At 39.9% G+C, this 26,135-nt stretch overlaps 1 protein-coding gene across 6 annotated transcripts in view; it reads left to right on the plus strand.

The window, feature by feature from the left end:
* ELAVL2 (ELAV like RNA binding protein 2) overlaps positions 1 to 26,135 on the plus strand; it is a 78,787-nt gene that overhangs the window by 32,773 nt on the left and 19,879 nt on the right. For all 6 annotated transcript variants that reach the window (XM_068973973.1, XM_068973974.1, XM_068973979.1 and 3 more), the window contains exon 3: positions 7,336 to 7,439. In XM_068973973.1, coding sequence (XP_068830074.1) covers positions 7,336 to 7,439 — 104 coding nt within the window. The remainder of the gene's footprint in view (positions 1 to 7,335; positions 7,440 to 26,135) is intronic.

Here is a 26,135-nt window from a genome sequence, read left to right on the forward strand (position 1 = left end):
ACCATGTTTAGAGACAGTGAATCTTCTCAATCTGCCTTTTTTTTTTTTTTAAGTGTTGCATTATTAGACCTCAGCTTGCAAATAATCTTGCTTGTCAGAGAGGACCATAGTGACCTGTTTCTGCTTCCTGGGGCATTTAGAAAAGAGTCATGCTGCTTTTGTCTTTTTTTGATTTCAGAAAACATTACTGCTGCTCTAAATAAAATAATAGATACACATCAATCAGCATAGTCACCTTTTATTGTTGATTCAACTACTAGGTTTTTACAGAATTCACTCTGCATTTTATTTGACTTGTACATGAATAGTCTCAGCAGACTTAATTATATTAGTGAAAAAGCACTTTCAACAAAATTATATGCTGACATCCCATAATTCATACTTACAGATTTGTGAAACAGATTTATGTAAATCTATCAAATTACTCTAGGTGACATTATTTTTTTAAAATTGAGATTTCATTTAAATAGTATTTGTAGAAAATTTTCATATGAAAAGTTTCATATGAACTGTTTGAAAAGGAATGTATCTCACATCACTCCCTTAGAAAGACAGAATTCTGTCACATTTGAGCATCTTGTCTCCTTTTGTTCTGTAACCATCTGGTGCGATGTAGGGACATGGATGGGGAGCATGTTTATAAGGGCATCTCTCTTCTCAACCATAAGTTCCTGGAAGGCAGACGACTGTTTCTTCATTTGTTCATCCTTTCCACCACCCCCACCCCATTAGCTTGTTCGTTCATTCATTGTTTCAGTGAGCATGTTAATAATCTGTGCTAGGGTCTTCTATATCAGGATCTATGCTCAGCTTGCCCTTGCTCAACAGTCTATGCGATGGGATGTCCAAACTGACTCAGTACCCGTATGTAGTAAGATAAAGGTGGATAATACAAGGGCTGTGGAAGGACTAGGAAAGGGCACTGAACAGTGAGCACTGGGAGTGAAACAAATTACAACAGGAAAAGGTCTCAGAGAAAGCCTTCGAGCAGCGCTCCCCAACCTTTTTGGCACCAGGGACTGGTTTTGTGGAAGACAGTTCTTCCATGGACCTGGGTGAGGGGGCTAGTTTTAGGATAATTCAAGTACATTACATTTATTGTGCATTTCGGAGAGTTGGACCATAAAGAAAACTGGGGCCCCAAGAACTGATGCTTCTAAACTGTGGTGTTGGGGAAGACTCTTGAGAGTCCCTTGGACTGCAAGGAGATCAAACCAGTCCATCCTAAAAGAGATCAGTCCTGAATATTCATTGGAAGGACTGATGCTGAAGCTGAAACTCTAATACTTTGGCCACCTGATGGGAATAACTGACTCATTAGAAAAGACCCTGATGCTGGGAAAGATTGAAGGCTGGAGGAGAAGGGGACAACAGAGGGTGAGATGGTTGCATGGCATCACCAACTCGATGGACATGAGTTTGAGCAAGCTCCAGGAGTTGGTGATGGACAGGGAAGCCGGGCGTGCTGCAGTCCGTGGGGTCGCAAAGAGTTGGACACGACTTAGCGACCAAACTGAATTTAATTTCTATTATCATTACATGAACTCCACCTCAGATCATCAGGGATTAGATCCCAGAGATTGGGGACCCCTGTCCTAGAGGAGTAGATGTGTATTCCTGGCACAGGGAACTGAATATGAGTTTCTGGGTATCCATACTTGGAGGAGTCCTGGAAGTAAGCAAGAAGCTGATGATGACCTTGGAAACCAGATTATGATTGGGATTTTCTTCTAGAAAGACTAGTTTTGGAATTAACAGGCATCTAGGGAAGGGATAATGGTTAGGATACTGTAGCAGTAATCCATGTTAGAATAATATGTGAGGACCTGTGTACTAATGCCTGGTGGGGCGGGAGGGTTGGAGGGGTGGGGCAGAGTTAGCTGGTAGAACAAATAGGAAGTGATACCCAGTGGTAGAAGGTGCACTGAAATGAATCTGCTTACACAGCCTCTCTAATAAGACTATGAGCTACTTCCTTCAGGTCTTGGATCAAAAGTTACACTCAGGCCGGGGCCCACTCTCATCATTATATTTAGGTCAGAGGCCCTGATCCCGTACCCCCAGCTCTCTACTCTGCTTCTTTTTTCCTCTTTAGCCCTTATTTTCTTGTAGTATATACTGTAGAGCTTGTGCTTTTGTTGTTTCCTAACCAGAATATAAATTGTATAAGGAGGCATTTTGTATCTCTGCTGTATTCTCCAGGATTAGCAAAAAGTAGCTTTTCTAAAATCATTGAACAAATGAATGCTGAATGTTGGTGAAAAATATGTAAGATGACTTTTAAATACAGAACTTTATTTTTCACAATTCTGTGCTGAGAATGATCTCACTTAATATTGGTTGGATAAAATTAAATTAATGTACCAGGTTTGTAATCAAGAATTATGGTGATCTATTGCCTTTGCCTTTAAACCTGAGGGGGTAATTTGATATTCGGAACATTGGTAGTAATTTGAAATAGAAAAGACTAAATAAAGTGACCTTTGAATTAAATGGGTTCAGAAGATTGTGTATTTTTAATTAAAATATGCAATTAAAATTTTAATTAAAGTGTGCTATTAAAAGCAATGTAGGTGGCAAGGGAACGGCTACAGCTTTGAGTTATGCACAGTTTGGGATAAATTGGAGTTTACTGTGTTTCCCACTAGCACTTTGTCACTGAACAGATTCTCTTCCTGTTTTCCTCTTCCTGCTCTGACCTCCCTGCAGCTCAGTGCACCTCAGCTGCATTCAGAGACCCTTGGAGTGTTTCAGCTCTCTGCTTTAGATCACTTGACCATGGTTCTAAGCAGCCTGTTTATAACTGTTCTCCTAATGCCAAGGAGCAGTTTGTAAGGGATTTTTCTGTCTTTTGTGAAGAAGCCATCCTTCTCTGTGGCATGTATTTAGATTAAAAAGAAGGGTGCGAAACAAAAGCCATTCACTTTCACACACTATACAGAATACCATGTGCTGAAGTGCAGTATTGACCTGGAGTTTAAGGACCTACTTGAAGTCATAGGCCTATGACTGTTCAGAAAGCTTCCTCTGTAGTGACGTTCTGGAATCCCTGCCACGGCTGTTAGGACCAAGGCTAAGATGAATGGTTTCAAAGTCTCTGAGGACCATGGGGCCACAGGTAGCTTCACAGGACTAGTAAAGTTGACCTTATTCTTGATGTTCAGCTACCAGAGGTTCTTTTTTACTTCTAAAGACAGGATTTATTGGTTTGAAGGCTTTTTTGGGGGGGTGAGCCTTGGCTTTGTTATTTTGTTCAGAATTTCTTTTGATCATGGTGGTTTCCATAATTGTTATACTTGGAATTTAAATGTAGAGCTTTATAAGTTTTTTAAAGAAGTGATTTTTGGTTTTGAGATTGTCAATATGCACATTCTAAATTCAGAATGGCTTGAAAAATAGATTTGGAGGATATGGATAAATGATGCTTAGTTTTCAAGCCTTCCTTGGTAGTTTATGACTGTTACTAGCTGATGTATACAAAAGTGGGAGAAAGTGGTTCCAGGCTAAATATTTTTTCCTTGATGTTTGACTTCCTTCTGCTTTTATTTTTAAAAAATCTGCATTCATAATAACCTGAAACAGGCACTGTATAAACCAGGTGACTTTACACTGTCATAGAAATAACAGCGTAAAAATTCATATATACTGAAATTGATACTTGCACAAGAAGTACTGGAATTTAAGACAGTAGGCAGCTTTCTCAAAACTACTTTTTTTTTGGTAGAGCTCTGTTAGAAAATGCGTGGTTACATTATATTTCAAGCATACTGAAGATGGTCCAGGTTCATATATAAACTAGTCGTGAATTGAGAGAAGAACATAGTGTTTGAGATTCTTGGATTCGAGTTCTGATGACTACTTTCTGCTTGATTTTTTTTTTTTTTTTCTCCTTGGTTTGAGGATACTGATCGACCTTACCCAGCTTCAGATACCATTACTTCCTTACAGAAGAAGAATGAGTATCTCACAAGATCAATGTGAGGCTAAAATTAAACACTGAAACACCACACAGCTGAAAAATGAGAATGGGGAGAGGCTTGCCTATCTTCATATCATTTGTGATGCCTTTATATATTTTAAGCATTCAGTACATGTTTGCTGACTTGATTAGCTCACTTGAAAATGAAAATCTGTGAAGTTACTAACTCCCTTATAGTTCCATTGCCAACATGTTAGTGCATCTACTGCAGTGGATTTAGGAATGAAGCTGTTTAGCAGCAATTATCTCCTTTCATATTATTTTGCTTAGGGTGGTGATAACATTTTGCTTACCTTAAATACTAATTGATGAGTGTTGCTCTTCCTAATACCAGCACTAAACAACTTAGAAACTTTGTGTCAGAGAGCTTGTTTAGGGATTAATATTGTTTGAGTGTACTCAGTTTCCAATAGTTGAAATTTGGTTGACTCATCATTAAAGCTAGCCATGGCTGCTTGAGGCGGTCAGATCAAAGACTCATTCAGTGGCTAGGTCATCTGATGGTGACATGGATGACATCAGAAAGTGTTAGTCACTCAGTCGTGCCCAACTCTTAGGGATCCCATGGACTGTATGTAGCCTGCCAGGTTCCTCTGTCAATGGAATTTCCCTGGCAAGAATACTGGAGTTGGTTGCCATTCCCTTCTCCAAGGGATCTTCCGAACCCAGGGATGGAACTCTGGTCTGCTGCATTGCAGGCATATTCTTTACTGTCTGAGCCACCAGGGAAGCCCATTGATGACATTGCCTTTGGGTAAATGAGTAACAGCCACTGTGCTTCTCATTTGCGCATTTAGCAAACTTTTTGAGTGTCCCCAGCATGCTAGGAGTAAGAGCTTAGAGGAAGGGCAAGAGATGGCTAAGCAGACAGGATTTTGACTTTACCCAGCAACACAACTCCAGCAGGCCCCTACTGCGCCAGAGAGTGACTTCAGTAGGCAATAAACTGTTCCTCTGAAGTGATGAATAACTTGAAGAATTTAGAAGAAAGACATCTACTAATATTTTAAAAGTGCATCTGTCAAAAGGCAGGCAGTCTTTATTGCAGAGTCACTTCATACCCAGACCATTAGCACCTGGCCCTTCTTAGGGCTCCCAGAATCCTTATTTGCAGTCTCAGATTCTCTCTCACTATTAAAACTGTGATTTTCAGCCTTGAGTACATGTGTTAGAGTCACTAGGATTTTAGAAACCTGGTTTGTAATAGAGCAATTTAAAAAAAAAAATTGGGGGAAAGGGACTCAGACACCAGTTTTTATTTATTTTTTAAGTGCTGTGGATGATTCCAGTGTACCAAGATTGAGAAAGGACTTTGATTAGAAACTGGTAAAATGTAAGTGTTAGTGTGGTGCCAACAGATAGGAGAAATGGACTCAGTGCTTGTACAGCTGATAATTTGGTTTATTTTGTTACAGAATAGCAACGTGGAAAACCACCCAGTGTTCACTTTGCGTTTCCTTCCCCTGTTGTTTTGGTTTAATTTTAAATGAATGTGTGTAAACTCCTTAACATGTAGTGGATGTTATTTTTCCTTTATTTTTTCACTGGAGGGGTCTATCTCCATTGATAGTGAAAGTTCCCATCACTGACTCAGCAGTCTCATTGGGTAGGAATTATCCTTATTCTAGAAATAAGGAGGTTAATGACTCAGAGAGGTTAAGTTGTTTCTTCAAAGTCATACAGCTGGTAAACAGTGGAGCCAGGATTAGAACTTATGTGTGTTTATCTTCTAGCCCATATTCTTTCCATCATAAAGTGCTTCCTTGAGCAGCTTTTTTAATGTTCAGCCAGTTTGAATCCTGCTCAGTGATAACAGAACTGCAACACATTTCATGAGAGGCCACTATGCATGCAGTAGACACATGATAAATGTCAAATTAGAAAAAAAGCTGAATGCTTAAAACTTCAGTGATTCACATGCAACTTTAAGAAATCACATCTTTGAGTAAATCGCAATTTCTGTGAGTAGTGTGAGGAAAAAAATTTATGAACTGAGTTTTAGGTCTCCCCTCACCCCCTTTTATAAAAACAGGAAAAAATGTTTGATTAAAGAGTATAAGTTAGTAGTGATTATCCCCTCAAAATGATAGTGGTCCTCAAAATATAATCACAAGGTTTCATGGTTATTAGGTATTATATTTAGTCTTCTCTCTCTCTCTCTCTATACATGTGAGGAACCACGTTAGGAAAACCAGAGTGGCCTTTCTAAATACCTGTATTCACAAATACTTAGACTTAAGGGTACCACTTAAAAGAAAAAATATTCTCTCACTTTGCTGTGAAATTGATCCAAAAATGGTAGTTTATAGAAAGCATTTGGACCTTTACTGGGAATCTTCGAGGAAACCCTCAGTTGGTTTGGTTTGACTTTTAGTAGACTAAACCTTTTAATGACCATTTTTGTCACCACCTTTTTAGTATTTTTCATCTTGTCAAACTGAGAAACTTTCCTTTAGTTGAAAAATGGAGACCTTTAGGGTTGACTTTACTTGTCTGTGCATTCCATTGATTCCAATCTCTTGTTATTTCCTGTTCCCTGAGAATCGGGCCACATCAGTGAGCCAAGGACGAGAGGTCTCAGATGATGGATAAAAGCAACAACAGACTCATTTAGAAGCAACTCTTTATTCCAAAATTTTTCTGTTATGTTATTTTTATGTTTTTTCTTTTCTTTTCCATATATTCTAACGGGTTTGTATGTCTTCAGCCATGAATCTGTGTATTCATATTTCCCTTTATTCCTTAGCTAGGCTTTCAGACCCCTTTAGTAAATTGGGTTTAGTTTATTTGAATAAGCTCTCCTCTAAAATTAATGTACTTATGCGCACACACACATAGATTACATGTATACACACACACTCTCATGATTCTCCACTATTTTAGACTCTGAAATAATTGTACTTGGTAAAGGCTGTAAATTTATCAGGGTAATGTGTACAGAACACTGACAGATTCTTGGTTGATGCTTTTTACTTTCCAATTTTATGTGTAAGGAAACTGAAGCTGAACAAGTCGTGCCCGTGAAGCCCACACAGCAGCTCTGTGGCGACTTGCACCCACAGTTGCCTTGCTGCCGGGTGCTGGGGCTTAGGCAGGGCATGTGCGATGGAACACTGGGGATGTGTGTTTTTTAAACAGCACAGCTTGCTGTGTTGTAACTGATGTTTAAACTTGAAGCTGTAATAGACAGGAGATGAAAAAGGCCACATGTGTATTTCTAGAATTAATGTAGACTTCTTTTTACTCCAGAAAATATGCTGGCGTTAATGACAAGACTTTATGCCAGAACGAACACGGATGTCTGTCATCAGCGGTGGAGAACTAATGTATGCCTTTCTCCCCTTCCCTTTCATTAGGGCAGAGCTTGGGATATGGCTTTGTGAACTACATTGACCCTAAGGATGCAGAGAAAGCTATCAACACCCTGAATGGATTGAGACTTCAAACCAAAACAATAAAAGTATGTTTACATTTTTTTTTTTATATCTACTCACAGAACAGAGGTTGAAAAAAATTAAGGTCTCTTTGTAGCTCTTTCCTTTATTCATTTTGTGCCCATATAGACACGTCTCTGGGAGGCATAGCAGAATTTTTTGGTTTGTTGCCTGATGGGGGAGACTTTATTCCTGAGTACTACATGTATGTGCTTGTGCTTAGTCCCTCAGTCGTGTCAAACCGTTTGTGACCCCATGAACAGTAGCCCACCCGACTCCTCTGTCCATGGGATTCTCCAGGCAAGAATACTGGAGTGGGTTCCAACTACATGTATTGCATTGGGCAAAAAGTTCGTTCGAGTTTTTCCATTCCAATTTACAGAAAATCCCCAGTGAACTTTTTGGCCAACCCAATAATTACTTGTGTATTAACAAAGGGACAGAGCAGCAACTTTCTTAGCTAAGTATGTTATGAAACTTCCTGAATTAAACTTCCATCCTTTATAGTGAATTACTTGCCTATAACTTGAAAAAACCGAATCCATTTCTTCTAGCAGAGGAATCGGAGCAGGCAATGGCACCCCGCTCCAGTACTCTTGCCTGGAAAATCCCATGGATGGGGAGCCTGGTGGGCTGCAGTCCATGGAGTGGCTAAGAGTCGGACATGACTGAGTGACTTCACTTTCACTTTTCACTTTCATGCATTGGAGAAGGAAATGGCAACCCACTCCAGTGTTCTTGCCTGGAGAATCCCAGGGACGGGGGAGCCTGGTGGGCTGCCGTCTATGGGGTCGCACGGAGTCGGACACGACGGAAGCGGCTTAGCAGCAGCAGCACAGGGATTGACAGTCTTGTTCTGTAAAGAGCCAGGCAATAAATATGTTAGCTTAGCAGGCCATTATCAAATGTAAAAATCATTTTTAGTTCTCAGGTCATAGAAAAGCAGGTCCTTGAGCTACTGTTGGACTCTAGTCTAGCAGATACAGCTTACTTTGAGGAGACCGACTAGGAGAGTGTATATGCCACACGGGTTGTTTTTTTTTTTTTTTTTTTCTGTTATAGTTTTCTTTTCGTGACAAATGGTAAATAACTTGATGGATGTTTTCCCTGCCTTTTTGAATTTTTGAAATTCTGATGTAAATTCTCTCTGGATAAGAAGTTAATGCAGTTGGCTGTGTAGATTTCTTTCCCTTTAGAAGATAAAAGGGACGTTGCCTCTAGCAAATGCTTAGTACACGTGCCATCAATTTTCCCTCTTCTGCCCAGTGCAGACATTCCCGATCAATCATGGCAGCCTTTCTCGCTGAGTCTGGATGTGGCTTCCAAATATTTGTCAAAATAGTGTTCCAGACAACCTCTATCAATTGACTGAAGTTGGAACCTATTTTCCACCCTTGATTTAAGAAGTCAGCTCAGACCATAGCCTGGAGCGGTGAGGGGAAGTTAGTCAAGGCTGACTGTGGTATCCATCTTGCTTAGAGGCTTGTCTAGGAGATTTCTGCTCACTTTTTCAGGTATCTGGAAATGCGGTGTCATCTTTGTGTTTAAAAGTTGCTTCTCTCAGAGTTGTCAGTTAAGGTAATTCATTAGCCTGGGGTAGTTTTGACATCTCATTCTTTATATTTATTGGCTTGGAGGAAAGATGCCTCCCACCTCTGTCTCATCTAAAGGAAACTATATGCAGTGACCCCCAAATATACGTGAAGGTAAGATGTCTGAGATTCTACATGCTTCTTGGTCAAGAAAACGTCCCAAGTACGAAATGGCTAATTACTAGATCTCTAGTTTATTCTAAGATCACAGTGTACTTGTTTGTTTTGACCTTGGTTTTTCAATCTGGAGTGTCTTTTCTAATTGTCTACTCTTCTTTGCCTACTCTCTGTTATAGAGATGACCCTTTTAATAGCATTTCTAAGTGTAATGCTCAAGTACCTTTAAAAAAGAAGACATCCAGCATCCAGTTACCTTTTCCTATTGTTTTGCGAACACTGTCCTACTGCAGATTTTTGTGAGGCTCCTCAGTGTCAGTTGACTTCAGGATTGTTGCTCATGAATCGTTGTTAAGAAAATGGAATACTGATGGTTGGATTGACACGCCCTTTTCTCCATTCCAGAAATAAGTACCCTTGTTTCACTCCTAGTGGGTCGGTTCTTTTGCTCTACATCAGTTCTTTTTGCAGTAAGGTCCACACGAAGGTAGAAATGCAGGAGAAATGGGTCTCCATAGAAGAAATGTCCATGGCCTGCAGAGAGACCTTTGGTGACAGCTGCCTCCTCTGTCTGTCACCGGGCCTTCTCTTCCGGGCCCAGCTGCTCAGGCAGAATACATGCAAGAAAGGACAGTCATGCCTTGTGGTTTTTATACCATGACATCTGCCACTTCTCTTCAGATTTTCTGGGAAGGGGGTGGGCGTGGTAGGTAAGCAGCAGGCTTCTTCTTTCCCACCCCTCTCATTCGGTTCCGACAGGAATATCAAATTACAGCTGGTGGCCTCAATTTGGCCCCGATTTATCTGAGGCAACGCAGATCATTTCCCAAAACTACATAGTACCATTTTTGTCTGTCTCTTCTTTCTGATTTTTTTTCAATTAGATGTATCGTGTGTTCTCATGCAACATCTAAGTGAGGGTTTTCATAGTGTTCCCTGCTTTCATAGTTTTGGGAAGCTGTATTTAAGCCTTTCTGTTTCCTATTCTGTGAATCAGTTTCTCTTTTTGCTTCCTGCAGTCCATCCTGGTGGAGGCTCTGAAGCTAATCTTAAAAAAGCACCACTTTCCTCATACTGCTTCTCACTCAAAATTCTCTTCTATTCCCCTACTGTTTCACCATATCGTTTGGCTTAACTTTGGAGTGACCCAGCATTATCACTGAGTACTGTTCTCCACAGTAGTCAGACTGGCTCTTCCATGGCAAGCTCATCTTATTCACAGCCTCTGCACAAATGCTTTTATGGCTCCCCTGGCATATTCTTTCTCACTCAGTTTAATAGCAGCAATCCCATCTTTTGGAGTCCATCTGAAGTTCTTCTTGCTGCTGCCTTTCTGGGTTTTGCTAACTCAGGTTGGGTCTCTCCCTTCTTTTGAAATAGTCCATGAGGGATCATAGAAGTTTGGGGATGGAAGGGGACCCGTATTTAGTTAAGACTTAAGCATTAACCTCTACCCGCAGTTAAAAAGTTGAGACCTAAGTGGTAGTCACAGAGTTTAGCTTAGACCAGGCCGTTGAAGTCAGAGCTGTGACTCAAATCTTTGTCTATTGATATCTACACTAAGACTGTTACCATGACACCATATTTTCCTTTAGAAAGCTGTCGTAGATCAATTAATACATGTGTCATTTAAAAGTATACAAGTATTTGTGCACTCCTTGAGCTCAGGTTTCTCTCATGTCTTCTGAGCCACGTATGCATTTGGTAGAATTCCTATTTATTGGAATATTGAATCAGTGCATCAAGTGCTGTGAAAGGTGGTTTATTTAGCAGTTTTTCCTGGGGCTTCCTAGTAGCATTAGCCCAGTAGGGTTTTGTGTAATAGATGGATGGTATGTTGAATAGATGACAAATATTCACTGTTTCTGCAATGAGTGAGGCAAGAGTCCCACAGTCACTGAGAGGAGGATGAGTTAGAAATACAGATTCTGGGACCCACTCCAGATCTACTCAATCAGTGCCCAGAGGGACGATGTGGGAATCTGTTTTTTTGTTTTGCAGGTAATTTGTGACAGTGAGTCTAAGACCTAACACTTAGGAACCGCCAAAATGTATATGGGTTCTCTAAATGCTTGGTACTTTTGCATGCAGAGTTCCATTTGTGTTCATCTTTTACCTTGATAATCTTGTGGATAATGCTCTTAACTGGAATATTAATCGTGATTTTACTTTAATGCCAATTCAACATTTGGAGTAAAAAGAAGTTCATACTATCTTCACTTTTTAAAAGATGTAGCTTAGAAATGAGAAAAGTTCACCTTATGTTAGAGATTTGTTATGTACAGTAGCATTTATAGGTTAAACGTTCAAGGTGGCAGTTCTCTTAAGGTTCAGTTTTTTTTCCTGGTTGAGTTAATGTCCCAGCAGCTTACATTGCTGGTGATAAGAGGCAATCATGATGAGTAAAGCCTGCCCGTGTTCTCTCTAATAATGAGCTGGTAAATAAAGTGTGGATATTACAAGATGTTTTTAGCTTTGGCTACTAGGGAGGGTAGTAAAAAGGGAGTAAATGCACAATTTTTTCCACTCCTAAGGGAAAATGAATTCTTTAGGTTAATGGTATCAGACCTAGATTCATGCTGAGCAGAGTAAAACACTCATTTCTGAAAATACAGACTTCCCCCCAACATCAAGTGCTGTGAATAAGAGAATATCACATATACAGTAAAATCTATATCTTGATCCGCAGCTTCTCCCCTTTCTACAGTGGGCCTAGGAAGTTTTATTCCACCAAGTGGCTTTGCTTTATTTGAAAGTAGTCGGAGCTGTTGGGCTTCCCAGGTGGCTCAGTGGTAAAGAATCTGCCTGCCAGTGCAGGAGTCGCAGGTTCCATCCTTGGGTTGGGGAGATCCCTTGGAGGAGGACATAACAACCCACTCTAGTATTCTTGCCTGGGAAATCCCATGGACAGAGGAGCCTGGTCAGCTACGGTCCGTAGGGTCGCAAAAGAGTCGACACAACTTAGTGACTAAACAGCAACAGCAAGGAGCTGTTATCTTAAGGAATAGAGAACTTTTCATCTTTATTGATAGGTTCCCTTGTGGCTCAGCTGGTAAAGAATCTGTCTGCAATGTGGGAGACCTGGGTTTGATCCCTGGGTTGGGAAGATCCCTTGGAGAAGGGAATGGCTACCCACTCCAGTATTCTGGCCTGGATGGGGTTGCAAAGAGTGCCTTTCATTCTCATCCCTAGACTCAGAGCAGAAAAAAACCTGTCTGGAAATGCTACTGCCTAAATTTGATTTTGATTGACTCTATTTTTCTTAATCATCAGACATAATTCAGATTAAACCTTACCTTTGCTTAAAAATTATTAATTGACATACATTAATGTGGAATTTCTCATTAAAATAATTAAACTGCCATTTCTGTCTATATGAAAAAACTTAACAATAGGAATATTAATTAGAAATAGTAATGTCTATTCTGTAAAGTGTTCAGTTTAATAGAGAGCAATTAAGTAAAGCTTAATACACCTTTTTTCTGAGCTACTGTATTGCTTTTAATTTTTGTTAAATTTATACCTTTTCTACCTGTAGCTTATCCTTTTCTCAATTAATAAATGTCATGTTTGTTGACTGTTTTTCTGTTTGGCATGAACTGCATCCTTAATATAGGAGGAATCTATACATTTCTAGTTTTACCCTCCCTGATACTGTTTAAGTGATTTAACTGGTTGTATAAGCTTGGATGGACTCGAATCTTTTAACCATTTTAAGTTTCTGTTTATATCCATAAAATCTTTAAAAATAATCAACTTATCACTGAGTCTATTTATTACCCGAGTCTCTTAACTTTCCATAGTGTTCCAAATTCTTTTCTAAGAAAAGGTGTAACTGTTTTTAATGAACTTATGGCTGTCACATAGGATGGTTTGGTTGAGAATGCATTTAGAGTGAAGTGCAGCACCCTGTCCTGAGGCGGTAACAGTTAACTCTTCATACTGTTGAATGTTTAGCAGACACAGTAACATTTGTACTGGAACACTTGTCTGTCTCAACCCTCGGTTCACGATTATCTGGGATGGGGGTTGGTTTTTGTCTGTCATTCTTAGTTGTCATTTTATAACATTTAATTCTGAACCTGAGGAAGTAACCCTGTGGCTGCTGCATAAACTGTCTCCCCACTCAGTAGTGGAGGAAAGGGCATGGAAACAGGAAGGGGAGTGAAGGCCTGCCTCTTGTTGGGGGCTCTGTTTAAAGTGTCTGCAGCACTATTCTGGGGTATGGGTTTTCCAGCAGCAGGAAAGCTGAGAGTTCATACTTCTGCTGGGAAGTTTGGAAGCGGGTGTTAGGGAAATCACATAGAATTAGCTAGAGGAGGAAGCACGGTGAGGAGTGGTGTGGAAGTGAGCCTGAGCGCAGGGTCTGAAAAGGGACGTGTGTCAGGCTGAGTGAGGAGCCTTGGCTTTATACTGTAGGTAAAGGAGGCCCAGAGTTTTCAGCAAATCAGTGACAGGATTGGACTTGGGTGTTTCTTAGGAGGGGAACATCTGCCTTGGATTTAAACTCCGCATCCCTCTGAGCATCTTGAGCCACCTCCGGCTCTTGTGGCTTATTTACACAGTTGATATTTCTCATGAAGGCACGAAGTGTAAATGCTCGTAGAAGAAGTGTGGGCTTCACAAATTTATAAGGCCTCTTCTGTAAAGTACTCATCAGTTCAACAAGAGTATAGATCATCATTGACCTTTTATCTTGACCAGACTGGGAAATTTTGAAAGTAATAGTCTGAAGGACAGACCTCACAGTAACTGACAACTTTTGAGATGTTATCCTAAGTTTATTATTTATTGGATCAGGTCTCTGTTGAAAGACATATGGAAACTTTGAGTAAATGATTTCTGTGCCTTTTTTAAGAAAATGAGATTGGGTGTATGTTTTTCTAATTTCATTTTTAACCCATGATCTGGAACTTTCTAGAGCCAAATTCTAAGTGTATTATTACTACAAGTGATTATCAGAAACTCTTCAATGCATTTGAATAAACGTCACATCTATATTGAATCCAGTTTACAGTTTATATGAAATGAGGAATAATAGATTTTTTTTTTTGAGTAGTATGTTTTTTGTGGAATGCTCTACTTTCAACTTTGATTTTTTTCTTTCTTTAGAAATAAAAATCTCCAGAGGTTGTTATTATCTAGGGGGTCTGGCAGGGTCCAGAACCTGGTCCTGACTTCAGGCCTGTTGTGTTATTTCTGCTCCTTATAAGCTTTGTCCATAGTGGGAATTAGACATTGGAAAGTTCCCAGGGGGCAATACCTTGGCATTCTCTGAACAGCTTTTCTGTAGAAGATACTTCTCCATGGTTGCTGGAGCAAAGGCTAAGACTGTGCAGAAGGAAGGTTGAAGAGGAGGGTTCCTGGGGTCAATGTCCTAGCCCACTTCCTGTCCATCCCTGCTTGTGAACCACGGAGGGTGGCAGTGGGAGAGAGTCTTAGCAGCTGACCTAACCCATCTTCCTTGGGAGGGATTTTGTAGATCATTTTATTACGCAAGTGTGGCCCTGCATTTCCTGCCTATTTCATACATGTACACCAGCAAAGGTATTTCTAATGCAAGGCACTGTTAGCACTTCTCTGCTTAACTTTTCTAGTGCTCTTTAAGGGTAGGGTAGGGCTTGTTGTTGTTCATGTATAACCCAGGAGAAGTAGTACTTGCTCAATTTGGTGGCTTCACCCTGTTGTTCCAGACCAACTAGAGAAGTTAAGTAGGTGTGCCGCCTTGTAACAGAGCCTCAGTTCCTTGCTGTATCTGCTTTTGTGTAGTGTTTTCATAGGACTTTTATTTGTCAGTTTGTCTGGATTCATGCCAAAACAGCAATAGTTTCTTGTAGCCCTTTGGCCAATGAAATGAAGTGCAGGTTAAGGGGCTTGTTCAGAAGTAATATAGCTAATAATAATACTGCTAGGAACAGGAATGGGCCATGGTGGCCGATGCTGGCACCTTATATGGTTTTCTTTCCGTTTTACGTTACTGATATTGAGATATCTATACCACTATAAACAAATCGAATAGTGTCCTGAAGACCTTGATTTGGGCTCTTAGTACCCTGAGATTTTCTGAACCAGTTTTTATTAGGTGCAGGGGGGTGGAACAGTGCCTGGTGATGGAAAAACTCTGTTGTCTTTCAGGCTGAGCACTGGAGATAGCCAGACCTCCACTTTGAGAAGAAAACTGCTCTCTGGAGATCCTGTTTAGCAGATAGGTGAATTAACATTTCAATGGTAATTGGGCAGTAGAAGAATTATTATAGTAACTCTCTCAACCTCTGTTTTGTAGGAGACCATTCATACTTCCAGAATGTTTTTCTGGCAGGATCCTTTGAGTCCTAGATGCTAGTTTAAAAATCACAGCAAAGCGGCATTTCTCTCTCTCTAAATTTGTGTGGACTCTTTAGAAAAGCATGTGTGGTCCATTTTCCTCTACTCCCATCTCTGCCAGGTTTTCCTTTAGCATCAGTTCTCAGCCACAAGTACTGCGTCAGAATTCCTGGTGGAATTTTTGCTTCAGAAAGTTTCTTGGCATGCTATTTATGAACAAGCAAGAGAGGCGGCTATGTTTTGAAAACAACACAGGAAATCTGTTCCTTACTGTGCCCCGCCCCCCTTCTTTGAGAAGAGCTCCTTTGAATGCTGCATTAGGACATACGGCCCCAAGTCCCAGATTCGTGTTCTGCTCTTGTCTGTTGGTCTAGTTTCCTCAGCTATAAAATGGTAGAGATGGTACCAGGTTACTCAGCTCCTGTGAAACATTTGGCCTGAGATCTAGAGGTAGAAAATACTTGGGTTGGCCTGTTATTTTCAGAAACAGAAGATCAAGAATATTTCATTTTTTTTTAGTTTGCCTTTTCTATATTAAAGTGATATTTTTAGAAGTCTAGTTGGGAGGAACTAAGAAGCTAGTTTTATTCTGAAGAAAGTAGTCACAGTGTTTAATTCTTTAATTTTGTTGGATATTTAAAAAATGGCTCTAGTTACTTGAGTTATAGAGAAGTGGATTGTGAACAAAAATAAATCATGCTAATAGGCTTTCTTCTGGGTCATTAGTACCAGGTTACCTCCTCCCAGGGGAGAGAGAACCTTAATCCTTCCTGCACAGGTTCTGGGCTTGCTAATGAGTCTTGAAATGACCCTCAGGTGAGCCGCAGGAAGGAAATGCAGAGCATCTGCCTGGCCCCGGAAACTGATCATTCAGAAAATGCTTTAGTTTCCCCAGAGTGCTTCTTTAGAAGTCTGGCCATTTCTGCTTGCTTCGCCCAAACAAGCCTGTTCACGTTCCTAGAAAGATTCTGGAGTCACATGGAATCTAGCACGGCAGCCTTTTCCAGAGACTGGCCATTGAGCCATATATAGTGGGTCTGCTTCTTGGAAATAACCTTTGGATGGGTTTTATGGACTTTCTTCTGCATTTTTGTATTTGCTGGTGATTTATAGTCACATACACTTTCAAGATACCTGGGAATTTGTGTTATTCAGAAATTAATGCTGGTAGATGGCAAAGAGGAGGGCTTGACATCTGTAATTTTTATGAGCTCCTCAGGAAATCCAAAAATACACCCCAGAGTTTGAGGATTACTTCTTTAAAATCCCTCGACATAAGGGACTGCTAAAACTTTAATGTTCGTCAGAATCACTGTGGTGCGTTGGTTAATAAAATGCAGATTTCTGGACCCTAGTCAAGACTTACTGAATATGATGATCTACAGAGTGAAGCCAAGAAAGTTGTAAACAGCCACCACAGGTGATTCTTAACAGGTGGTGGTCTAACCTGAGGACCACTGTTTAGTGGTTTACACTTGGACAGCTTTCTGGTGCTTGTTTTAAAACATGTAAGTAAGATTTTCATTTTGTGGTCTTGTGATTAATGGACGTAATTTTAATGAATATAATGCCCTATCTACCCTCCCCCTTTCTCTTTCTTACACACATGTGCTCATGCACTCACGTCCAGAGTATTTGAATGTCATTACATACTTCTCGCATTACAAGTACGTAAACATCATGTAGTACCGGATTCTCAGAGCAGGGAATTTGCAGCATGGCTCTTCTGGGGCCTGTTCATTTAAAATGGCTATTTCATAGTGTAGAGATTGGGAGTTGAATTTTGTGATCCCAGATGGTTGTGAATCCTTAGATTATGGAAGTTGCTTTTGTAGTACAATAAAAGTTGGTCTCGTTTTTATAAGTGCCTAGCCACACTCCTGACCCACCCTCCCTGATATCTGGATATTTGAACTTTCCAGGCAGGGTCCGAATAAATGGAAATTTGTGCTCTTATAAAGGACTCTTCCACATAGTGTGTTAAAAATATTTAAAGAAAAAACTTTACAGTATGCTACTTTAATTTATAAACGTTTTGACCTATAGACTGTATTTTGTCTCAAAGCTGTGGGAAAGCAGTGTGTACATACTGTTGCCTAAAGGGTTAGTATGTGGCTCTTCTGCTCAAATTTGCAAAAAGGGTTAATAAGTACTTGTCACCAACTTGCAGAATTTTCCTTCCTGTTCTTCTTCATTAACCAGTGTTCTTGGGGGAATTGTGAAATATGCATTGTCTGCAAACTACTCTGAAGCACAAAGTCAAATGAACTGTGAAGGTGAGGGCTAAAAACACCCCTCTCACCTTTGTACTTTGTTCTTTGAGTATTAAAGAACATTGATCTGCCAAGTGGCAAAGGGGATACTATTTGGCGGTTTAATTACAGCCAGTGAATGTTATTGATGCTATCAATCAGTGAGACCCAGGGAAAGGGCATGGTGCCAGACCATTCTGTGCTCCCAACAGTGTAATTAAATACCGAAGGACTAGATTCTCAAGGTAAAGAGAGGTGCTTCCGCACATCTGAAGGAGGAGTACGCTTTGTCTTGCAGCAGGGGTAAAGGTGGCTAGCCCCTGCTTACGGCTGCCTTTACATTTCTGGAAGAGTTCTGTGAATGGCAGTGGTACGGTCTCTTCTTTGTGTACAGTTAAGGTTGTTGGTGTTTTCCTTAAAAATTCTCTCTCTTTTCAGATCTTCACAACTGTGATTTAAAAGGCTCTAGAAATACAATAATTGCTTTCTGTTAAAAGCTGTTTTGGGGGGAATAAATAGCCCAGGTGTCTAATAGATATTTGGAGAATTGAGAGATGGTCTTTGAATGAGACTATTAGTCCTGCAAATCAGTTCATTTAAAAAAGCTTTCCCCATGATTATTCTCTAATGTCTAATCATGTTGAGAGAACAATATCTTGGTTGGTTTGAACTTAGAAAGCATTCAGTGATATTTCAGGAGTTATTCCTTTTAAATCATCTATTGAACACAGTTTTCATAGTTGTATAGCTTAGGTCAGGTCTACAACATCTGTGTAGGTGAAACTTTATTTGGCTGTAGGGAAGGCTTGCAATAGCGTTTCTGTTATCCTTTTATCATATATTTCATACACACCCTCACACACTGTGTCTGACACACAAATCTCCATCTAGGCCTATTTGAGAGAGAGGAAATGCCATAGCTACTCCAAAATGTTTTCTGTTACTGCCTCTTTTCTTTTTAATTGATGTATAGCTTGTAATGACGGAGGGTTACCAAAGACAATCTACCCTTGAAAGAGATTGGATTTCTGATTTTTTTCCAAAGGATATATGCATACACGTACACGCTAGATCCATGACAAATGAGTCAAATCAGGCCCTAGAACAAGTCTCAGCTATTGTAATGTACTTGTAATACAGGATTGGGTTGTAGGTTGTTTATATTTCTCACAGGTGTTTGAAGGGGGATTGTTGAACTATCTTCTCCTTTGTTTAGATCAGGAAGATTGTTAGAATTTTTTTTCAGAAGTTTGAGGAATAATGTTTTTAATATACATTAAAGGTTTACTGAAACTGCCTCATTGCATTATATAGATCCATAACAAGACCAGTGGTCAGCCTCCCAAGTTGGGAAGGTCATATGCTTTAAAAGTCTATGTTCATCATACATGTGCTTTTCCCCTCTTCTCCCTTGCCACCAAGGGCAAAGGTATTATCATAATGTTAAAATAATTGCAAATTATTTTAAGACTGTATAATCATGGTTTTACAGTCTTGGATAGGGGGTATCTGTGAGTCATTAAATAATTCTGGGGGCATTTTGAGTGGCTAGTATGTCCGGGTCAGCTTTGCTAAGTGTTGAAGCAGTGCTAGAATGTGACACGATACAGTCTTGTCCTTGACACCCCCGTGTAGTAGGGCAGACAGCACTCACTTTATGTGGCCGTCATGTGGATGTGCGGTAAGTGAATGCAGGGTGCAGTGGCAAAGGACATGTCACTGGCTGCTAAGAGGCCTCTGAAACGGTTTCAGGGGTGATAGGGTTTTACAAAATAGGGTTATCAGGCAGAGAAAGAAGAATGGTATTACACATGAAGGGATGTCTGATCCGGAGGCACAGAGGCCATTGTGTGACATGGACCTTTCTGGAGGAAACTACATCTGAAAATGATAAAAGTGTGCTTATTCTATCAGAATGATTCTACAAAAATGATTGGTAAAAAAGCTTTAATCCAACCTAGCCCTGTATTTTACATTTATCCTTTTTTTTTTTTTTTAGTGAAGACTTAATTTATAAGAGGAACTATAGGAATGAATTTGGGCAGATTAATTATTCGTTTGTAAACATGTTATCTTCCTTGTTTTGAAAAGATCCACTGTGACCCTTGAGACAAATGGTACTGAGAAGAAATTTCTCTTTGGAGTATTTAGTATCCACACAGAGATAGGATCATTATATTTTCATTACAGTATGTATACATAGGCCAAAGCAGACTTAGATATCTGAGCTATAATTGTAGTGAAGTAGTTTTTTCTTCTAGTTACAGAACAAAAGAAAACTTACTGTAGATGGTTTTTTTATTGCCACACTAATTTTTGACTGTTCTCCTCACCCAGCTTATTATCTCAATATATATGTGTGTGACATACATGTGTATTTCTGTAGCCCATTACTCCCTTTTTATAAAAGCTTGACTGTGACATTTAAGGCTGTAGAATTACTATTCATTGTCCTATAGAAATTTTTATCCTTTCACATCTGGCTGCTTCATCCTCCCAAGATTCCAGTCTGATTCTCATTTCCTACCTTGGGTCATCCCTGCTATACTACTATATACCATTGTCATTACTTCTAAGTTTTATTTGGCTAATAAAGCATTTATTTTTCACTGCATTTTATCTTTCTCTCCTATTTGGTGGTCTGCCCTCTGAGAGCAGGCAATCTTTGTCTTCAGAGCACCTCATGGAATACTTATGCTTTTGTTTATAATTTCTGAATGAGGAAGTTTCTATCTATTGATTCACAAGAAAGAGTGGAGACCTGCTCAGTATACTCAAAGATGGGAAAATTCATAATATAAGTGAAATTAAAAGTGAACCTGTCTCTTCCTGTTAGGTGTTCTGATTCAATGAGGATGTGGTAAAATGATTAAGGGACTTACCAACTCTTTCTCCTTTTCTACAATAAATGAAGATGTAACTGCTATTTTTCATGTGAGATTTTCTACATAATGTCCATGACTCTCTGTCTTTGTCTATCACCTGTGTCTCTTTTGTAGATTCTTTTTTCCTCTCTCAAATCTTAGATGGAGTATGTGAAACCCCTAGAATATTTAACCTTCTGAAATTGATGTGCTGAGAACCTTTTTCTTTTCCCACACTTTACCAACCAGTAAAAAACAGCTTAGTTTTTATTCTTAAACAGCTCCACTTTACTTATATCAGCTGTGGTGTGTAGTCCCTTCTTTAGGTTTAACTTTCTAACTCAGCTTTTTAATCCATCAACAATGCCTTAGACATACTAGATGCTCAGATACTACATAAATCATATTTAAGGTTTATTTTTGAAGGTAAAGTTGTGACAGGTATCCTGATAGTATGGTTTTTGTTGGAGATTGCATCTGATTGCGTATCAGAATCTTGAAAGAACCCTTTAAGAAGCTTTTACTGCAGAATAACTTTCTAAGAATTGGAAGAGTACAGCTATTTTTCTATAAGCCAGTTTAACGTTTCCAATGAAGTCCAAAATGCCAGATTGTTTGGACAAGCATCGTACCTTCTAGTCATCTTGCTTGAGAGGTACTTCAGAAATAACCCCTGCAGGAGGCTGTGGAATGGATTCACTCAGCAGATACTGGCATGCTTACTTGGTGGGTGGGGTATCCATATATACACACATACAGTCAGCCCTGGGGTTCACATCTGCAGATATGGAGGGCTGACTGTGTTTATTGTACTACACTGTTTAGTATGAGGACCATGCGCACTGTGGATCTTGGTATCCGTAGAGGCCCCATGGATACTGAGATGACAGTAAATATAAGTTTCAACCCTCTAGGAGCTTAACGCCTAATACTAGAAAAGTTTTGTAAGTGTATTCCAGTACTCCCGGTCACTTGGGGGCAGCAAGCGGGGAGACTGTGAGACAGTCTTCTGCTTTGGCCCTGATGAAGAAGCCCATGTACATCTGAGTGCTGAGTCTTAATTACTGAGATTTTCCTTTCTCTAAATCGCTCCAGTGTCTTCATAGTATATTTAGTGAAAATGTCTAAAGTGAAAACTTGACATTATTACCTGCTCGTGTAGCGTTCTTGGTGTTCTTTCATGCTGTGGATTCACATAGTGTAATTGGGCACTGTCATTGGGATGGCAATTGTAACCATCCCATATTCAGAAACAAACATGGAACCTGTTCTTACCTGATGTTAGGCTGATTTCATGAAGTTCATTTATTGTGTTTGCTGTTGACTCCCCCAAAAGAACCCCTTTTCTCATTTGGCATTTCACATTAAGCTCTCAGAGACCTCTGAGAAGGGAGTGAGAAAGTGGGAGGATTTGATATGTGGCACTTTCTTTGGAGAAATTAAATTGGCCTTTCTTATCAGCCCATTTAAAGGTGCTGAATGGGAATTCCCTGGTGGTGCAGAGGTTACGACTCACTCTTTCACTGCTGAGACCCCAGGTTTTATCTCCTCCCCACTGGTCTGGGAACTAAGGTCTCACAAGCCTAGCGGTCTGTTCAGGGAAAAAAGAAGGATGCTCTGTGTTGAGCCTCGAGGTACAATAGTAGGATGGCCTTTCCATCCGGGTTGGTTTCAGCCAGCCTTCAGGCTTTCCAAACCTACTCATCTGTTGCTCTCTTGTAAAATACTTGTACCATTTTGTGATGCTATAACTACAAATTTTATTGTAATGATATGAATTTTGATAATAACTGCAATAGATTTGGAATAAGGCTTACTTGATCATTGAACTGTTTTTCTGTTAAAGTACATCTGCTCTGTGCCAAAACTCTTTCTGTCATCTTCTCTGATCTCAGAGATAATGGTATTATTTGAGTTTCTTTCTTCCATAAATTGGGGCCTCTGATAATAATAGCCAATTAATACTCTAGTTATGAGAATCAACCAAATTAATAAGTGTAACATACCCAGAACAACGCTTGGCAAATGGTAAGCACTTAATAAACACTAGGAACTATCATCATTTATATTGTTACATGATTTTACACATATGAAATCATTATATTATGATTAAAGCATTATTATTGTTCTCTAGCTCGGTACTCTTAGTTTTATTACTTCATGTAATCCATGTAAGGTCACTGTGAGGTAAGAACTATCATTAACCTCAAATTACAAATAAAGACATAGAGGCTTCAAAGAACCTAAGGAAATATTCCCAAGTTATATAAACGGTAAGTGACAGAGCCAGGACCTGAACTTGGCTTGCGAGCACCCCATGCCCTATGTTTTTACTGCTTCGTGGCTCTGGACAGTTAGTTCTAGCACATGCACCAGTTTCAGGACACTGGCAGTTCAAAGTATGCTCTCTTGTGGCCTGAATTTCACCAGTGATAGTGTATTCTCTTTTGCCTTTGTAAGTTTTTTGACCAGGTACTACATTAACTCATGTTTGTCTCAGTTACACCTTGTTCGTGTTACTTGACATTTCTAAAGATTTTGTGGCCAAATGAACACAGGCTTATTTCTCATTTTTAATACTTAAAGGAATCTACTTTCTTAACAACTGTTGAAGGTAGGAGTGGATTCTTTGGTGGTTACAGCTGAAACTTTCACCTATTTTTTTTTTCCCTGGTGGGCTTCTGGTGGCTCAGAGGTTAAAGCGTCTGCCTGCGTCTGCCTGCAATGCGGGAGACCTGGGTTCGATTCCTGGGTCAGGAAAATCCCCAGGAGAATCGGAAATGGCAGCCCACTCCAGTATTCTTGCCTGGAGAATCCCATGGACAGAGGAGCCTGGTGGGCTACAGTCCACTGGGTCACAAAGAGTCGGACACGACTGAGTGACTTCACTTCACTTCACTTAGTAAAATCACTTGCAAAAATTGTAGTGGGCTCAGTGAAGGTATGGGGTTAGAAGTGGAATACAGAACATTCGGATTGACAGATTCCTGCTTAGCCCTTGGAATGACCGAGTCACCGCCGCTGCAGTAGCGGATATGGTCTAACCGCACACTCCCATTCACATGCCATATCTAGTGCTGTTGCTCTGCTTGTGCTTTGCTTTTTGTTAAATGCTTCGCATGCAAAGATCTTGAGGAATTTGAAAGGCATCTGTGGCCTCTCCAAGTTGCATTTCAAGAACATCTTTGCTGCAGACTTCTGTTGGTCTTGACCAGGCTGAGAGTCCTTGCTGAACCAACTGTGTACTACAAGCCGAAACAGAAGAAATAAAAGAACAGATGCCTGCCAACTATGATAGTTTAATAAAAAAAATATAAAGGTGTCTATGATGACCTCATTATGGACCTTCATTTAATCAGTACACATGGATGAAGCTGTTTGGGTAACATTTAATAAACTCTGCTCAAAGTAATGTTTCAGAAGGTGTTGTAAGATGTGTGAAAGGGGAACTCTAATCTGTCAAGTCCTCTCTCTGTGATTAGTTACTTAATAACAAATTTTATAACTAGTATACTTTTGTTTTTCTGAGGCTCTTCAGTAGTTTTAGTGTTGTTTTTTAATAATACCATACATAATCACTTATTCTTCCTTGTTGTTCAGTTGTGTCTGGCTCTCTGTGACCCCGTAGACTGGAGCATGCCAGGCTTCCCTGGCCTTCACCATCTCCCGGAGTTTGCTCAAATTCCTGTTCATTGAGTCCATTTTACCATCCAGCCATCTCATCCTCTGTTGTCCTATTCTCCTCTTGCCCTTAATGATTCTTAGCTGATTCTTAAGTGATTCTTCAGTTCAGTTCAGTTCAGTCACTCAGTCGTGTCCGACTCTTTGCGACCCCATAAATCGCAGCATGCCACGCCTCCCTGTCCATCACCAACTCCCGGAGTTCACTTAGACTCACGCCCATTGAGTCAGTGATGCCATCCAGCCATCTCATCCTCGGTCGTCCCCTTCTCCTCCTGCTTCCAATCCCTCCCAGCATCAGAGTCTTTTCCAGTGAGTCAGCTCTTCGCATGAGGTGGCCAAAGTACTGGAGTTTCAGCTTTAGCATCATTCCTTCCAAAGAAATCCCAGGGCTGATCTCCTTCAGAATGTGATTCTTAGCTACATCTTTTAAGTTAGATACAGGAATTAGCTGGCTTGAATTTTATTTAGTGATGCTGCACTAAAACTTGGAAATAATGTGAAGCCGAGATAGTCTTTAGTATAAAATAGCCAGTTGCTATGTTTACTTTATGTTAAATGGGGTGTGTGTGTGTGTGTGTGTGTGTGTGTGTGTGTGTGTGTATTTTTTTTTTTAAGGGAGACAAAGCATTAGTCTCAGGTATTATAATTTAATTTTTTCCTCTCTTCAACTCCCCTCACCCATGTTAGATTTTTCTGAAATAGCTCCTAAATAATTTTCAGGCACTGCTAATAGAAGAGATAGAGTAGTAACTGTCCTAAGAGAAAGACTCATTTGATATATTTCAGGTTTTCCTTATACATGTATAAGAAAAAATTTAGCAAAGTTAAGGTTCTTCTTGGATGTTTTGACCAGTATCTCCATATTAAATGTCTGATCGTTTCTGTAGAAATTTGCATGATTTCAGACTGTGTTACAGCCAGTGGCTTAATAGAAAACCCCTAGAAGAAGACTCAAAACTCCAGATTCTACATTCAGCTCTTTTGTTCTGTCTTCGGACGTGTCACTTCACTTTTATGAAATTTTTTTTGCTAAATACAAAGATATTGGACCAAATAATGTCTATATTTTTGCTCTAAAGTTAAGATATCCTCATCTCTGCTACATAGTACTGTGTTTAAGAATTTACTGCTTCTAGGGATTTCAATCCTCAATATAAAAAATGAAACTTTTTTTTTTAATGTTTAATGGAGTCTATAGTCTAGTATGATGCTGTGAAAGTGCTGCACTCAATATGCCAGCAAATTTGGAAAAACCAGCAGTGGCCACAGGACTGGAAAAGGTCAGTTTTCATTCCAGTCCCAAAGAAAAGCAATGCCAAAGAATGCTTAAACTACCACACAGTTGCACTCATCTCACCGGTCAGTAAAGTAATGCTCAAAATTCTCCAAACCAGGATGCAGCAGTACGTGAACCATGAACTCCCAGATGTTCAAGCTGGATTTAGAAAAGGCAGAGGAACCAGAGATCAATTTGCCAACATCCATTGGCTCATCGAAAAAGCAAGAGAGTTCCAAAAAAATACTTACTTCTGCTTTATTGACTATGCCAAAGCCTTTGACTGTGTGGGCCAGAACAAACTGTGGAAAATTCTGAAAGAGAAGGGAATAACAGACCACCTTACCTGCCTCCTGAGAAATCTGTATGCAGGTCAGGAAGCAACAGTTAGAACACGATATGAAACAACAGACTGGTTCCAAATAGGAAAAGGAGTACATCAAGGCTGTATATTGTCACCCTGCTTATTTAACTTCTATGCAGAGTACATCATGAGAAATGCTGGACTGGATGAAACACAAGCTGGAATCAAGATTGCCGAGAGAAATATCAATAAGCTCAGATATGCAGATGACACTACCCTTATGGCAGAAAGTGAAGAAGAACTAAAGAG

This window comes from Capricornis sumatraensis, chromosome 6, assembly GCF_032405125.1.
Source record: "Capricornis sumatraensis isolate serow.1 chromosome 6, serow.2, whole genome shotgun sequence".
Taxonomy (NCBI): Eukaryota; Metazoa; Chordata; class Mammalia; order Artiodactyla; family Bovidae; genus Capricornis; species Capricornis sumatraensis.